The 17,078-nt window shown below is 62.8% G+C and overlaps 1 protein-coding gene across 8 annotated transcripts in view; it reads right to left on the bottom strand.

Annotated features, from left to right (window-relative positions):
• The window catches only part of SEMA4D (semaphorin 4D), a 91,723-nt gene that overhangs the window by 10,631 nt on the left and 64,014 nt on the right, over nt 1-17,078 (bottom strand). For all 8 annotated transcript variants that reach the window (XM_039241506.1, XM_039241507.1, XM_039241505.1 and 5 more), the window contains 12 exons: nt 16,173-16,318; nt 14,003-14,065; nt 12,561-12,659; nt 10,163-10,256; nt 9,656-9,769; nt 8,716-8,867; nt 7,573-7,748; nt 7,334-7,490; nt 6,254-6,476; nt 5,392-5,507; nt 849-1,027; nt 726-769 (listed from right to left, as the gene is read on the bottom strand). In XM_039241506.1, the coding sequence (XP_039097437.1) occupies nt 726-769; nt 849-1,027; nt 5,392-5,507; nt 6,254-6,476; nt 7,334-7,490; nt 7,573-7,748; nt 8,716-8,867; nt 9,656-9,769; nt 10,163-10,256; nt 12,561-12,659; nt 14,003-14,065; nt 16,173-16,318 (1,563 nt within the window). The remainder of the gene's footprint in view (nt 1-725; nt 770-848; nt 1,028-5,391; nt 5,508-6,253; nt 6,477-7,333; nt 7,491-7,572; nt 7,749-8,715; nt 8,868-9,655; nt 9,770-10,162; nt 10,257-12,560; nt 12,660-14,002; nt 14,066-16,172; nt 16,319-17,078) is intronic.

Raw genomic sequence — 17,078 nt, 5'->3', positions numbered from 1 at the left:
CACTACTCAACGTCTTCTAAAAATAGGGCAACGCGCACAAGAGGACACAAGAGTTCCACCCACTGGAGCAACACGGAATCTTCCAGAACTAAGGAGATAAAGACATGCGTGACAGAAAAGCAGAGATGAGCCCCAGGTGGCAGCCCAGCGGGACGAGGAAGTCGGAGACAACCGAGTGGCAGAGACCCCCATCTGGCGCCCTGGTTCCCCGGGGGCCAAGCGGCAACAACGGAGTCACAGGCCACCGCTCCTGCTGGCGGCTCCGGCTGGCGGCCTCTGACTGCAAGCGGCCCATCCCAAAGCTGCCCCCGCTGGTGGGTCAGAGAAGGGAGCGCAAGAGCCCAGCTCATGGCTGCCTGTGAGGGGCCGGAGGGCCGAGGACACCTCTCCCGCTGCCGCCCTGCCCCCCGCGGGGCGCCCAGGTTCTGTGTAAGCAGCCCTGAGCTCAGCGAAGACGGCAGCATCTCAAGAGCAGGTGCCCCGGGTTGGACGCCGAGTGCCTTCCGGTGAATAAACACAGTATGTGACCTCAGATGCCCTGGTCTGTGATAAAAGAGATTAAGGTGGTGGGTTGGCCTCTGTATCCTCACGGATACCTGACCTCTGTTCAGAGCAGAGAAAGAAAATGCGGATGGACACGACGACGACACGACACCACAGCACCATGACATGGTTACGAGGACCGGCCGTGCCCGAAGGGAGCCCGGCAAGGACGGACGACTTACCGGGGCAGGCGGACGCGTCTCCACTCAACTCCTGGATCAAAGTCCTGCAAGACAGCCAGGCGCAGGTCAGGCACATGCCCCCCACCAACGCGGGCGTGCAGCGCGGGGCCCCCGCCCTGGTACCTGGTGAGGACGTCCATCTGGTGCAGGTGCAGGGTCACGCAGGCGGCGACCGCCCGGCTCCAGGCGCAGTAGGGGTCACGGGCGAGCACGCAGTCCTCACAGGTGCCGTGCTTCCCGCAGAAGGCCACGGGGGCCTGCACCACGCCCGAGCTGGAGCCCGCGTACACGAACCTTCCGCCCTGCGGGTGTGGAGCAGAGGGGACGGTGCGTGAGGGCGGCCGTCGTGAGCCTCTCTGGCCCGAGTTCCCGCGTCTCCTCATGCAGGAGCTTCCAGAACTCGAGCCTGGCCAGCTCGGGTCCAAGACAAACCTGAACGGCAGCATCGTGGCCGTTACGGACATTGCGTGGGATCCGGGCAGAGTCCACACCCTGACTGGGCACCCTGGGCCTCAGTCGGAGCCCCTGCCTGCGAAGGCATCTCCACACCCTCTCTCGGGCTGGGGGTCAGCTGCTCCGTGTGGAGGGGGCCCCACCACAGGCCAGAGGCCGAAGGGCACAGCTCGGAGGCCCATCTTGTGCCTGTCCGGCGGGAGCAGCCACGTGGACGCCCGAGTCAGTGTCCAAGTCCAGGAAAGGAGGCGCCACCAAGCATGGGCGGGGAGTGAGTTCCAGCACGTGGGATAGAGGCAGTGCCAGGTGCTGGCCTGTCTGGCTTTGGGGGGAGGAGCACACTGACGGAGACCCACGGCCGTGCTCCGGAGCACAGGGCCCAGTGGGCTGCGAGACCCTGGCCCCCTGGGGTCAGCTGGGAGAGGGGATCCCCTACGGGATGCTGCCTGACGTGTAGCCGTGGCTGCAGGGGGCCAATTCCAGAACCTGCATGTAGGCTCTCCTTTGCCCCTGATGTTTCACCTTGACGTCTACGCAGACTTAACGGACATTCCCAAGCTCAACAGAACTTGGTGGTTTAGACCCAGACGACGTGCAGCCTTTCCCTTGGAGAGCAGACTGGGAATTAACTTCCAAGCCCATCTGGCTGGTGCTCTGAGGCCCTGGGGCCACCCACCCTGTGACTTAGGTGGCCTGTGACTCACCATGTGGAAGTCACCTCTGCAACACTCTCATGTGACAACAAGCGGCAGAGAGCGCCGTCAGCAGGGACCTGAGGCCACATGAGGCCACATGCCTGGCAGGCTGTCAGGACCAAGGACACTGTCCCAGATCACAGTCCAGGGGTCACAGGGCTCACAGAGGTCGGAGGGACCCTGGAGAGGGCACCGACTCTGCGAGGGAGGCCCTGCCCGAAGCCGACACTTGACCCGTTCACCTGGCGTGGCGGTGGGGAGGGCGGGCTCAATCTCCCCGCCCTCCCCCCACCCCAGGGCTGGGCTCCCATGATACATGGCCGCCAAATAACAATGTGGACAGAAGGGGACAGGAAAACGTCCTGGAAAGAGGTGGCCGTGACCACGGGTGGGTGCACAAGTCAGCAGGCAGGACAGACCGATGGGGGCGGCCTTGCGGTCTCCCCACAAACGAGTGTTAGCTCCTCAGGGTGTGAACACACGTCCACAGCTCTCAGCCCACGCGGCCCGGCCCCGTGTGGTGGGTTCAGCGCTGTCCACGGGCACGCCCCCACACCCTCAACCCCATCTGAGCACAAGGGAACCAGGGGTCACCCCACAAAACTCCATTCCACTAAGCAGGGCACCGAGATGAGCACAGACGGGGGCTGCCCCAGACCACGGGGGTGAAAGGCCCTGGAACTGGGGGACAGCTCGGGGCCCCCGCACGTCGGCCCAGCGCCTCCGCGGACCTAACACTATGGTGAAGCGAGAAGCGTTTGAAAAGCCAGAGAAGAAACACGGGGACCAGGTAGCGCCCAGCACCCGTGAGGCTCGCTGAGTGTGCACGTGTGCCGGCCCCTCCCAGGTCCCCACAGCCCCGGGACCCCACAGCCCCGGGACCCCCAGGCGCACGCCGCATCCGCTCTGTCACACGCGGCCCATGGAGGATCTGGGGCTGTGGAAACGACCCATCCCTGTCCCCTGCACGCAGGCGCTGCCACAGCGTCAGACGCCCCCGCGGGCACGCAGGCACAGCCCTGTCCGTGGCAGCCTCAGGGGGGACAGCCACACACGCCCGCCTGTGGACAACAGGGGAACATCGTGGTATGTGGGCACCGCGGAGAGCATTCCACCCCCAACAGGAAGGAAATCCTGTCACGTGCTGCACGAATGACCCTTGATGAGAACATGACGCCTAGGGAGATAAGCCGCTCACGAAGGCTGGGAGTGTGATCCCTCTCACGTGGGGGCCCCGGGGTCATGACATCAGACACAACATGGACAGTGGGTGCCAGGGGCTGGGGGAGCAGTGGGGGTTAGTGCTTATCGGGGACAGGGCGATGAGAAAGTTCTGGAGATGGATGCTGGGATGAAAATACTCAACATGCGGAACTGGGTGCTAAAACATGCTTGAGGCGGTAGTTTCATCAGTGTGTATTTACGTTAAAAGAAGAGCCACCAAACGGCCCTGTCTGCCGGGGACAGTGGGGACAAAGGCCTTCAGGAGCCCGAGGCTGTGCCGGCCCCTCCTGCGCTCTGGCTGCTGGCCAGCCTCTACAGCGAAGGCCAGTGAGATGGCCTGGAGGAGCCTGTGGGCGGTGAGTGCGGGTGCGTGTCTTTTCCACCCTGAACAGCCGCTTCCTGCTGCTGAGGGAGCACACGCTACTCCAAGCCCCTGAGCCTGCCACCCCGAGGAGAGGTCGGGGGGCCGCGGCCTGCCCGACACCTTACCGCTAGGTCCAGCCAGCCAACCCAGACTCCCCTCACCCATCCTGTGGACTGACTCCCATGCGCCCAGAATTCCACGCCCTGACTGACCCTGGAGAGCGGAGCCGTGGTCTCACTGAGCATCCACACTGGGGGCCCAGCCTGCGTCCTGTGCACACATGACAGTCTGGTGGCCCCAAGGGCATGTGTCCCAGCCTGGTTGAGCGCCTGAGCAATGAGCCCTAGCGGGAGGGCTTCCTTGTTCCCACCGCAAAGCAGGGGCAGAGGTGGGGTTGTCTAAAGCGCCCAGGAGGCTCCGATGCCCTGTATCTGCCAGCTTAAAGCCCACCGAGGCTCTTTGGTCTCCCTCCCTTCCAGAAACAGGGAGACAGAGTCCTCGCTGCAGGAACTGCTTGGGTAAGTGACCCTGAAAACCAGATCCAGGTTCTGAAGCTCACGATGCAGGAGATGCACAGGTGGCTGGGGACTGTGCTGGGCCAGACGGGAGACTCTCAGCATCAGAGAAACGCCATGCCGGGCGGGGAGGGCCAGGCCTGGTACCCAGAGCAAGGCTTTACATTTACAGGCCGGGTGCAGGTGACAGCCTGCCTGCAGCTCACGGAGCAGGCTCGCAGCCAGGCTTCTGGTTTCTGGCCCCGACCCTGGCACTACCAAGTCCCCAGGCCCGTTGGCTCAGGGCTCACGGCCTGGGGACACCCACAAAGCCCTGCGGGGAGCCCTACGGGAAGTGAGGTCATTAGCCACAGTCAAGGGACAGGGCTGGGCCACTGTCCCTACGTGCAGAGGAGGAAATGAAGGCAGGACTGGCCTGCCCGGCTCACGCAGCCACGTACCATGGGGCCACGGCCTACTCCACCCTGGCTGTAAACCGGGAGGCATGTGTCCCCAAGGCCATGTGGGTCGACGGCAGGGGACAGCCTCCAGAGCAAATCCGGCAAATCTATGCTCCCCACCAGCTAATAACACATTTGGTATTCTTAAATGGTTGAGGAAAAAAAATATTCCATGATATTTGAAAATTACATGATCTCCTGAGCTCTGTTTCTATAAAAAAGACTTTGCTGGAACACAGCCAGGTCCACTCACTTGTGGCTGTCCCATGGCCACCTGGGCACTACATCGGCAGGGACCCTACGGCCCCTGGAGTCTCAAACCCTGATCCCGACCCCGATGGGGGAGAAGGTGCCACGTCAGGTGGAGTGGGCTTCACTGACGCCACCATCGTTGCTCAGAGTGGGCTTTTCTGCGCCGACAGACGCACCTGCTAACGGGGTGTCAACCCCCGCAGCTTGGGGCACAGGGGTGTCTTCGGGGTGCTCTGCCAACCTGAGGTGACTGTTCCATCCCAGGCCCACGGGCTCACAGGATCCTCTGTAGGAGCCCGCAGGTCAGCTTGTCTGGACCAGACAGATCAGCCCGCCTGCCCAGCTGGTGACCAGGAGCACATGAGGCCCCTGCTGCCTGCCCAGCGACCAGGGACATGTGAGGCCCCTGCTGCCTGCCCGGCGACCAGGGACATGTGAGGCCCACCTGCCCGGCGACCAGGGACATGTGAGGCCCCTGCTGCCTGCCCGGCGACCAGGGACATGTGAGGCCCCTGCTGCCTGCCCGGCGACCAGGGACATGTGAGGCCCCTGCTGCCTGCCCGGCGACCAGGGACATGTGAGGCCCCTGCTGCCTGCCCGGCGACCAGGGACATGTGAGGCCCCTGCTGCCTGCCCGGCGACCAGGGACATGTGAGGCCCCTGCTGCCTGCCTGGCCGGTGACCAGGGGCACGTGAGCCTGCCCGCCCACCCGCCCGCTCTACCTTCTCAGAATTCAGCAGCAGCGTCTGCACCGGCTCGAAGTCCTGGAAAAGCTGTGTCTCCTCGATGATGTGGACGTCGTTCTCAAGGTTGACAGCTTTGTGCAGGGCGCCCCGGTCTGCAAGGGCAAAGCTACAGGTCAGGGACGCGCCCGGACTGTCCCGGTGGCCGACGGCCCCCGTCCTTCCTCTCAGCTCCTCCCGTCAACGACGCACTGAGAAGCCAATGCCGCCTGCGCTTCGGAAGCAGGAGGAAGAGCCTCTCGCAGCAGGAACCAGCACCTCGAACAGCATCGATCAGTCTCATTTCCTGGATGAGAAACGGACCTCCCACTGCTGACTCCCGTGGAAGTCAGGGCCACGACACGGTGCCACCAGATCACAGGAGCGGTGGCTCTCAGGCTCCAGTGCCCTTCCGGGGCGCCGTGCGATGGGGCCCCGGGCAGGGGGGTGCTCAGGGCACGCTGGAGAGCACCCAGGGCCGACCCCGGCGCCTTCCTGCTGCGGACCCTGCCGGCCCCACCCCCACTTCCAGAAACACTTGTGTGAAAGTCCCAGGGCTCCCGTGGCAGGTCGGGAACCATGGAGCCAGCAGAGACGTGGGACTTCCCTGCCGCCTGCTCCCCGCCGGCCCCCACGGCCCCCACCCCCCGTGCACCAGGCCTGAATCCCCACACGGGGGCCTGGACTTGCACATTCAGCCAGCGCCCCAGCGGTCTGACGGGCAGACGGCGGAGGCCAGCCAGGGGTGGTGGCTTCTCAGAAACCCTTCCAGAGACCCCTCCAGGCGCCCGGGGGAGATGCTGGCTCCCACGGCGAAGATGAGCTGGATTTGCCGGTGTCCTCGCCAGGGGCCGGGACCCACCTGTGCTGATGAACATGACGTCGTAGAAGGTCCCGTCCAGGGCCTGGGTCCTGTCCACCACAATCTGTGTGTAGTTCACGTAGGTTTTGATCAGCCTGGGCCTGTTGTCGATCGGGGTCACAGAGCCGTCCATCAGAGGGTGGTCTTTGACAAACTGCAGGGTCTTGTCCGGCAGACTCAGGGAGCTGGAGAAGTTGGCGGCCCGCGCTTCACGGTTGATGCACTGCAGGGGGCAGACCTGCCCGTCAGTGCACACGCACACGGACAGACAGCCTGCACACGGACAGATGGCCCGCACACGCTCCTATGCAGGGCCCTGCAGCCGCAAAACACGGGACTACACAGTGTGTTTCTTGCAAACGGGGAAAATCAGCAGTGACCGTTCCCAGCTTGAAAGTCTTTCGGGAAGGGCAACTGTGTGCGTGTCCCCAGATATAATCCTGCCTCACGACACAGTGAACTCACTCGTATCTATTTATAAATGAAAAACAGTATCAAGCTTTTGAAATTGAAAAATAACTAGTTATCACTTAATAGCTCTTCCTCGACAACTCTGCTAAAATCACTAAAAACGGTCCCAATTCCAAACAGCACAAAGATCAAGGGTGTGAGGGGTTCTTCTGTCCTAGCTCCTGACGGCGGAAACCGAAACTCGTAATCACGCATAACCACGATTTACTTCATACACATGTGGAGGGACCCGACAGCTGCTGGCAGACGTGCACCCCCAGGGAGGAGACCCAGGCCACTCGCCTGGGCCACATGCACGGCCCCGCACACCAGCCACATGACCAGTGGATGCCGCCGAACTGGCCTCGTGACCAAACTGGTTTCCATACAAGAGCCACTACTTTTAGGAAAACACAAATGTGACTCACATTAATGGGTGGAAGGGACAGCCCACTGTCAAGAAATTGTGTGCTTCTGTGCGGGAAGTAGCAAGTGAAACAGACCTGTTTTCATCACACGTTAATTCCACAAGACCCCCGTGCCAGCCTGAGCAGCCTCAGGGACAGGCGGTGAGGGCAACAGAGGAGGGAGAGCCTGCCCACTGCCCTTCCTGGCCCCGCCCCCACTCACCGCCCCAGGCCGCGGCGTGGGCACCGCCCCGTTGTAGCGCACCCACTTGGTGTGGGACTGCTCCACCGTGGCGCTCTGCATGTACTTCCCGTGGGAGAAGACCGCCTCGGCCGTGGACAGGTTGTAGGCGCACACAGCTGACAGCCCCACGTTGTTCCTGGGGAGGAGGGGGTACGGTGACTGTCCTGGAGGGTGGGGGTGCAGACAAGCGGCCCACCCACCCCTGCCGGGGCACCTACAGCTGTGGGGTGAAGACCCCGTAGAACACAGGTTCCTTCAGGTCCGGGGACCTGAGGACAAAGACAGCCTGCAGCACGTTGAAGATGAGGTTGCTGTCCGGCCTGGAGCAGATGAGCCTGGCCTTCAGGAAGGACGTCCACTTCTTCTGTAAGATCCGCAGGCCGCCCTGGTCCCCCTGAAACCGCAAAGACTTGCCTGGTCAGAGGAGGGGCAGAGTCCCCATAAGTGGGTGGGAGTTAGTGATGTCTGCCAGCCGGGAGTGGCTCCTCGTCAGTGGATGGAGGCCAAGGTTGAAAAAGGCCGTGGACGGCCACGTGGCCATGGTGCCACTTCCGTGCCAGCTGGGGTCTCAGATTAAAACACAAAAAGCAAGAAAGGCCTGTTGGCAAATCACCCGGCTGCGGCTGAAGCAACTGGTGGGCCGCGCGTGCACAGGCATCACAGAGGCAGACCGTCCTCTGCCCCAGCCTCAGCCACCTCTCTGGGCTCCCCACCCCTGCCAGCGAGCCGTGGAGCCAGGGCCACGGACAAGGGGTTCCCCTCTGCCTCAGGCCAACACATAGGGGCGTCTCCCCAAAAGACGTTCCTCGTCCCAGAGGAGACAGCCATTTCAAAGGGCTTCAGCCAGGTCGTCCACAGGCCCATTTTCATGAGCTCCCCCGCGCTCCCCCAAGGATGATCACAGATAAGCCTGACGTGACCTGCTCTGGAGAGAGCCCCGAAACGCGGAAACATAGATGCGGAAGACTCGAATCAGAGCATCCTCATTTATTTTGGGGGAGGTGAGCACACCCCCCCTTCGCCACTTGACGCAGGAATGCTGAAATCCCACTTCCGCAGAGTTGGGCTCATACGGCGAACAGAAGCTAACTTTCCACAGAATCTGGGAGGGCTGAGGAAGGTGCGCCAGCGCAGGCCTGCAGAGGCCAGGCCGCTGACCACAGTCAGGGCGCCGACGCTCCGGGGTCAGCAGGGAGACCCCCAGGCTGCCTGGGGCCAGGCCGAGCACACCCCTCTGTGGCTCGGGGGGATGACGCAGTGAACAGACATCTCTGGGGAGGCCTGGAGCCGGGCCACCGCCCGCCCTCCAGATGCGCGGAGCGCCTGGCCAGGACCAGAGGGGAACTGGGGAGTGGGCTCACCTTGCACACCCTCGCCACCCGGGGGATCATCAGCTTGAAGACAAACTCATACTCCACAGACACCTCGGTGAAAAAGAAGTAGACCCTGTCGTCCCCACTGTCCACGCCATCAGGGCTCTCCCGGACCACGTCGGCAAAGACGAAGTTCGGCTCTGTAAGTGAGAGAGGCCAGTTATCCCTCACCGCACTGCGGGCCCGGGTTTCTCCCAGCCCGGGACCGGGCCCGGGTATCCACCCCTCCACCCGCCACCCGGGCATCCCCCACCCGCCGCCTGGGCCTGGGTATCCCCCCGCCACGCCGCAGGACCCGGGCCCCTCCCTGCAAAGATGCATGCCGGTTGCACACACCATACCCCAAACACACTCTAGGGCCCGGAGTGGGGACAGTGCCCATCCGTCCTCCTCAGCATAAGGAGGAACCGGAGATCGTGGTTGTAAAACACACCGGCCAGCCCTGAGAATCCAGGCTGGGCCTCCCGATGGCAGGCAGCCTGGGGACCCTGGGGACCCTGGGGACCCAGAGCCCCCATCCCCGGAGAGCCACCAGAACACATGGATTTGCTGGTGTAAACAGCACATGCCTCAAGCAGACAAAGCGCGACCAGCAGATCCAGCCCCCAGTGAGGGGAGGCCTGGGGTCCTGTGTCTCCCTGACCGCCCGCCTCCAGGAGTTCGCAGCCCGCCCACCAGCACCAGCTAGAGCCCCGTGTGCACAACCGCATGAATCTCCCACGCACACGTCGTCTGTAGGTGAGCGAGCTGGTGAGCCCAAGTGCAAGGACCACATAGGCTGTCCTGTGACTAAGAACCACCACCTCTGTCTTCAGGGAGGGGAGGCGGCCTGCCAGCGGGGAAGGCCCCAGCCCTCGGGCCCTCGCGGAGCCTGAGAGCCGCAGACAGACAGACAGACGGACCCGGGGGCGGGGCACCTGTCTCTTACCGTTAAGCCACGGTATCGCGTACTCTGTCCTCAGAGGACTGTGGGACGAGTTTCGGGAGATGATGGGCTCGCTTCCCAGAAAGTTATAGGACGTCCCGGAATACAGCTCCCCATCTTGAGTGGCCCCAGAAGAAAGAGGAGGGGGGATGGTCAGCGGCCAGACACGAGCCCCTCCCCCAGGGAAGCCGGGAGGCCCCGAATGCTGCGTCCGAGCCTTCCGTCTCATTCCCTCGCGTGGTAAGTGTGCGCTCCACACGAGAGCCACCTGACGAGCAGCTGGGGCGTGAACACCAGGAGACACGCACCCGGAAGTAACAAATTCCCGTGTAAAAGAGGCCACGGGACTTCCAGACCCCAGGGGGTGGCCCGTCACCCTTCTGCACAGTGAACCCAAGCATCATACAGGTGTCTACGGAGAGGCTGCGCGTCTTCCGTTAAGGACAGGGAACAGGTCAACTGGGGTGGGGGGGCTGGGCCTGCCCCGTGCTGACCTGGGGGTGGACTCACCGACCATGACAGACGAGTAGCTCTGTGCCGGGTCAAAGGGGCACCTGCCCTTGCCGTCCTCGTTTCTCCCCAGAAACTGAAACGACGTTAAGTTCTACAATTGAACGAGAAGAAAGAGCATCACGTGATGTCTGAATTCCTCATCTCCCAGTGCCCGTCTGCTCTGCCATTTACTTTTACAGACTCGCCATCTTGGGGACGGAGGGAAGAGCAGTGTGGGCAGCCACGCGAGTCCCAGGACTGGAGGATGGTGCCGTGACAGCCGCGTGGGACGTTGGAGCCTCAGTTTACTCCTCTGTACTCAGCTCTAGGGCCCCAGAGCAGCCCCGAGGCAGGACGAGGTGGGACGCATTCAGCGAGCAATCGAAGGCCGCGCGCAGGCTGTTACCTTCAATGAGGGCAGCACCCAAGGTGGTGGGGAGTCCCCACCTGCTGCCACCCCATTCTGCACTAACAGAAAGCACGGGTGACAGTCTCGGTGTTGGGGACCCTCCTGGCTTGACCCGAGAGCCCAAAACCAGCCGAGGAAAGAGCAGGCAGCCCTGATATGTAAGGAACGAGAGGTCTGTACACAGAGAAACGGGCCCAAGCTCTGTGACGAGTGACCAGCTGGTGACGTGCCCGCACAGGGCAGGAAATCTGCTTCCACGCCTGAACGTAGGGGAAGCTGGAGAGTCAGAGAAGAAACCCGCTGCACAGAGGCACAGCCGGAAGGACGCACCAGCTTCTGGAAACACAGGACGTGCCTTCATGAAATGAAATGTGGGCGCCTCCTCACGCCTTCCAGCCCAGAGAAGCTGAGGAACACGGACAGACCGTGGGGAGCGGGCTCACAGGCCGGGGGAGCCGGGGCCCACCTCCTCAGGTGGACCCCCCGCCTCGGGTCTCAGAGTACAAATTGGGGCATGAATGGACGGCCTATCTAGTGGGGGTTTGGGGGCCATGTGAACCAGGGGGGCGGGCAGGAGACGAGGTTGTTGGGAATGACTGTAAATCTTCATGTGTGACGACGGGCTCAGTGTTGGTCACGTAGGCATTTAGGGGTCACGGTGCCACGTGCCCACGAACGTCCCCTCCTGTGCCATCTAGGCACCAGATACACGTGTGTGTCCTGCTTTCCTGTTGGCCTGAACGTTCTTCTTGAAGATACCGGACAAAATGATAGGCCTCGATTGAAACAAAACGTCTGACTTTTTTACCTCAACAACTGGTCTATGGGATTTGAGGCTTAATCTGTATTTTCAGCTTCTGAGGGACTAGACTCCAGCCCTGTGACGTGTGGCTGTCACACACGGCCTGGCACACACTTCCCTTATGCAAAACCAGGCGACATCTGTCCTTCAGACCGAGACTCAGAGGCTGGAGCACCGCACCCCACAGGGCCAGCGTCTGCGGGCTCAGACCACCGCCCACGCCGCGGGTGTGCCCGCCCGGGGGTCTGTGCACAAACTCCGCCTCCCAAGTGCATTTACAGCGCTTCTCTCCTGGCGGCTGTTGTAAGCGGCTCACCAGGCGCCTGAGGCAGAGGAGTTCCTCCCGGCAAGATGCTGCCGTCCCCGCGCCCCCAAGTGAGGGACTCGGGAGGACTCTGTAGGGGCCCCTCCACAGAGACCCTAAGGCGGCAGCCGGCGGGCCGGGTTCAGCGGGGCTGCTGCAGGTGGGCGTGGGAGGCGCCCGCACACTCATGCTGTGCCATCGCCCCTGGGGGGACTGCGCTCTGGGACCCAGGTAGGCAGCCCCGAGTGCCCAGCAGACATGGCCCCGTGATGCCCCAGGAGCGGCGGGCACAGACGGCGCTTCCACCACACACGCCCACCCCCTCCAGCTCCGGAGGCTGCAGGCTGAGGTCCGGGAACCGGTGGCCGGTGCCTGGCGGGGGCCCCTCCTCTCCGTCCTCACGTGGTGGCTTTCCTAGAAGGCCGTCCGTCCTGCGGGCCAGGGCCTCACCTCTGTGAGCACATGTAACCGTGAAAGCTCCCGACTGGACGGCCCACCTCCACACACCCACACTCACGGGGGCATTCGGGCTACCACGCGTGGATTTGGGGACACATTCAGCCCATAACACAGCTGAGCCGAGAACACGCAGTCTGGGAGCAGAGTCCTGACCCTCCCTTTGACCGGGACGGAGGCCACAGCAGGCCCCCGACAGAACACAAAACGTGGCAAAGAGAAGGACACAGGAGGCTGGACCACGGCACCCTGGCACTTCTGTGCGTCACCGACACGCTTCCCAGAAGGTTCCCCCACTGCCAGCTCCACGGGCCTGTGTGTCCCGCCCTGGCGAGCGGCCCCGTCCTCACCCCCACTGCTGTGCGGAGAAGGGAGCCCCCGACGCCGCCCAGGCCCCACCCGGCTGTAAGTGCTGACCGGGACGGGGGGCGGGGATCAGCCTCACCAGGTAGTCACAGGCTGGCTGGAAGGCGTTGGTCCCACACACGTACAGGACACTGGCACTGAGCGGCTGCAGCACGCGGATATAGTTGAGACATTCTGTCTGCGAGAGAGAAACACTCACCTGAGCCACCATCCGGCTCCCACAGACGCCCGCCCCCGCTGTCCACTGCAGAGCAGGGGTCTGGCCAGCGCATGCCTGACACGGGCTCGTCACGGCTGCGCGTCCCCGGATACCCCGTTTTCTTGTGCTGGCTCGGCCCTGCCTGGGCGGTGGGCACAGGCTCGGAGCCCCAGCCCCCCCGAGAGACCTGCGTGTGCCCGCTGGCCCGGGAGCTGTGCCTCCTGCAGCGTCCATGCCCCGCCCACCAGGGGCCACGTGGATTTCACCTCAGCCACTAATGCACACTCAGCAAAGACACACAGACCCCAAATCTTCCCCTACACCCACTGCCAAAAACCCACATTTACTCGCACTCAACACAGCGCGTGCCTCCCGCGTGTGGCCAGAGCCCAGAGGTGAAGGTACAGGGATCCAGCCCGCCTTCCGTGCCCCCAGGGGAATCCCACCCTGCTGGCCCCAGTGCAGGGGGCAGGCTGGGCGAGGGAGGGGCTGCCCGGGCTCCACATGACAAAGGGAAACCAGATGCCACTGGGGCCACAGTTCTAGGCTGACGTGTGCTGTCGTCTGAGATTATCTCCGCTCGGGGGAGTCTTACGTTGTTTGTTTTTTGGTTTTTGCTATGATTGTTTTCAGCTGGTTGGCAGTAATTCGTCCTGCCCACAGGGGCCGGGAGGGGCCTGACGGTCTGATTTGGCGCTCAGGCCGCTCCCTGCAGCCCCAGTTATCACAGTGCAGAGCCTGCCCTTCCCCGTTTCCTAGGGCGACTTCGGATCTACCAACTTTAGTACAAGTGTCTAATGTGCTGAAAAAAGGCACCAAAACCTTTTTTATTTTTGATTATTCTGAAATTGGCCAACTGCTGAAATGTACCTTAACTCAGCCATCCTGCCCCACCTGCCACAGAAGACGGGCTCTTCTGCTTGGAGACTCTGACGCAGGCCCCGTGCTGGTTCGGGGGGTTGCCCAGAGCCCCCCGGGGAGGCGGACACCCGGCCCAGCACCTCCCAGGGAACGAGCAGATTCTCAAGGGGTGGTTGCTGCCCGAACTCCAGAAATCACACAGCACCCCCTTCAGGCTGCTGGGGTGCCGCGGGGGTCTGAACCCTGCCCTTCACACCGCCAGCCAGCGGGTACCGGAAGGCATTTTCTGTCCCAACTTTTAGGGCCATTTGAATATACCTGACGAAGCTAAATCTTGAGAGCGAGCATTTCTCCAGTGCGCGCCATGTGCGGCACCTGCTTGTGGCGCCCTGCCTCATCACTGGGGCGCTAACAGGCAGGATGGGGCCACAGGCTGCTGGGGTTCTGGCACCAGAAATTACCTGTCTTGATTTCCCCTTTTCTGCACATTTTGCTTTCTTATCTTCTGAGACCTTCCAGTACGCCTGCGGGGAGAGATGAGAATCCATTTCAGCGCACGCTCTGTTTAAGGGGGAGGGACACGGCATAAAACCGCACGGCTGACAAAGCACAGGGAGGCTGGAAAGCAAGGCTCGGCCGGCAGACACGGGGTCCTGAGCAACCAGGGCCCCCCACCCCAAAGCGCCTGGCTGCCCAGAATCCTATCACTCGCAGTAGAAAAGCTAAAAGGGCTGACGGCCGGTTTTCAGTCAGTCGTCAGTGAGCTGAGCCACAGGGACTTTCACCCAGCGCCGCGGGCTCCGGCACGCACCCCTGAGCGAATGGACGGCAGGAATAAAGGACAAGAACTGGGTTTCCTTTGGCGTCAGTGGACCTCACAGCCATGGCCGCGAGGGTGCAACAGCCTGCTCCCCTCGTCTCCTCTCTTCCCAGCAGCTGAGCCCTCGCTTCCTTCCCGTCCCTGGAAGCCAGCAGGTGCCCCAGCCCCTTGCCCTCCGGAGGATGGAGCCTCCCCTATGCCTGCCTCCCTGTCCCCAAGCTGTCCCACCTCCCCATGTGACAGTCCCACAGCCGGTGCCCAGACAAAGCCAGCCGTCAGCTGCTCAGAGGTCAGGACGTGCCTGGAGCTGCCCGCCGGTGGGGCAGTGAACCCCATGCGTGCCGTCCTGTGCTAACTCGCCTCCCGCACGCGCATCAGCGCGGGGCGGCTTCAGGGAAGCTAAGTCCTCCCCAGAACACACGGAAGCAAAGTCCTGACAACGGGCGACTTCCTTCACGGTCTGACGCACAAACCGTGTCACTGCTGCCTACTTAAAATGCACAGGGACCGGGAGGTGGGGGGGAGGGTGCATGCTGACGGGCCCTGGTCACCTTCCCAGGTTCCACCCAAGCTTTCCTGGGTGTCTGTCACACCCCCAAGGCCCTGAGGCCACGCCGCAGCCCCAGGGGACGCAGGATGCATTAGCAGAGCAGCGAGGCTCTGACCGCACCTACGGGGTCAGCCCTCCCCTGATTTTCAAAGGCTGATGACCGCAATCCTGTTCATTAGTCAAGTGGAAATAAGCACGCGGTCGGGGACCAAGACGGAACAAAGAGCTCTGGGGCAGAATCAAGAACCATCCTGATTCCAGAGAGAAGAGGCCTCCCCAGCCGCTGGGCTCGCACCTGAGCACCTGCCCTCCAGGCAAGGGACGGTCTGAGCATCCAGTACGGCTCTGGCTGCCAGGGGTCCAGGCCCTTCAAACACGGCCCCAAGGTCACGCTCAAAAAGTAAGTAACCCGAACACCGCTATCTCCCTCTGGAGGGAAGGAACTCATTAAAGACTGGCAAATACGGCAAAGATTCCACGCGCTGCTCCAGCCACTTCCCAGGAAGTGGCCGCGGGGGACGTGAGCGGCCCCACCAACGGCGTCCCGCTCCCGGGTGCGGAAGCGAGGGCTGGGCCAGAAAGTCCCGGCTTGCAATCCTCAACACACGGTGGCCCTGCCTGCTCTGCCCCTGTCCAGGGCTGGGGCGAGGACCCTGCTCAGTGGGGGCACCGGCCTGTCACTGAGGACGCAGAGGGGTGGCTTTCCCAGCGAGGGGCCAGCGCGGCGACGGGACGTAGGGACGTGACGGGCAGAGCAGACGGCCTCACCGCTGGCCTTGCGTCAACCGCATTCGAGGATCGTTATACGAGTCTGAGATCCCAGCGTCCTGATGACACTTGTGGATGTGACCGAGGTGTTCTGGTCACTTGGACAAAAAGGAGCCCTTTCCTTTAGGGGACACCGAGGGAAGCCCCACGGACAAGGCATGTGTCTGGGACTGGCCTCAGAGCCTCTGGAGCGGAGGACGGGGTGGAGGAGGGCGCCCGGCTGCAGGACCCGGGAGGGGACAGGCCTCACGGTCACTGCTTCCTCCACTCCTCTGTGCCCGAGACTCTCCGTCATCAAAAGTGCAAAACTCCAGGGGGTGGGGGGGTGAGCGGCCGCCCGGCTCACCTGAAACACGTGGTCGGACGCAGGAGGGAAGGAAGCTTCGGGGTGACCGGCCCCCGGCCCGCAGGCCTGTGGGACGGGTGAGGGGCTGCAGCCAGGGAGGGGCCAGGCGCCCCGGGAGGGGGCCGGAGCGGGGTGCCGGCGCCTCACCTCGTGCCACTTCTCCGAGACGTTCCGTGCGTTCAGGGCGAACACGGCCTCCCGGGCGCCCACGTACAGGGTGCTCTTGTCCTCGCTCAGCAGCAGCACCGAGTAGTTGAAGATGCCCGGCTCGTGGAACTTCTCCAGCCACACCTCTGCGGGGGTGGGGGGGGGTGTGTGAGGCGCTTCTGGGCCCAGCACGTCCCGAGCCCCCTCCCCGCCTCCCTGCACAGTCACACCACCAGGCTGTGCGTGGATCCGCGGCCCCGAGGCCAGAGCAGACCCGCTGGGATGCCACCGCGAGCAGGGGACCGCGAGGCGCCGGAGCCACCGGGCTCGGCCAGCGCTGTGGCCCGACGTCCCTTTAGCTCCCTCCAGCCCTGCACGGCGTGCGGCCGCCTGGGAGCGTGGTCCCCGCAGCGTGACCCACGGAGCCCGCCAGCCGCCATGTCTCCCAAGCCCTCGTCTGTGCTTAATCATAACACAGATCAGGTGTACGAAGAATTGAGCTGTTTAAGCTTTTCTTATTCAGAAAAATCGTGATTTAACTCAAAACCTTAAAAAAAAAGTTTCAGTGAATCTGTCCCTTAACCCAAGCAGTTTTCACGTGTGACCACCAGAAGCGCGTCAGGGGAGACAGAAGGGGTTTCTCCCTCCCTTCGCAGGTAACCGCGCCCGTGACTCGGGTGCAAGGTACTCCCATCAGCTGCTCAGAAGGCGCACGTGTGTGCGAGGCCTGGGGGCGCCTTTTCTCCGGTTTGTCTGTCCAGCACCGGTGTGTCTTTTTATTTTTTATTATGCAGATTTTTAACTTTTTAAATGTTTATTTTTTTGAGAGAGACAGCATGGGCAGGGGAGGTGCGGGGGGGGGGGGGGGGGGGCCAAAGCAGGCTTCAGGCTCTGAGCTGTCAGCCC

Source organism: Hyaena hyaena, unplaced genomic scaffold, assembly GCF_003009895.1.
Source record: "Hyaena hyaena isolate Hyena2069 unplaced genomic scaffold, ASM300989v1 scaffold_194, whole genome shotgun sequence".
Lineage (NCBI taxonomy): Eukaryota > Metazoa > Chordata > Mammalia > Carnivora > Hyaenidae > Hyaena > Hyaena hyaena.
The sequence above is the reverse complement of the archived record's forward strand: the minus strand, read 5'-3'. Positions and strand labels throughout refer to the sequence as shown.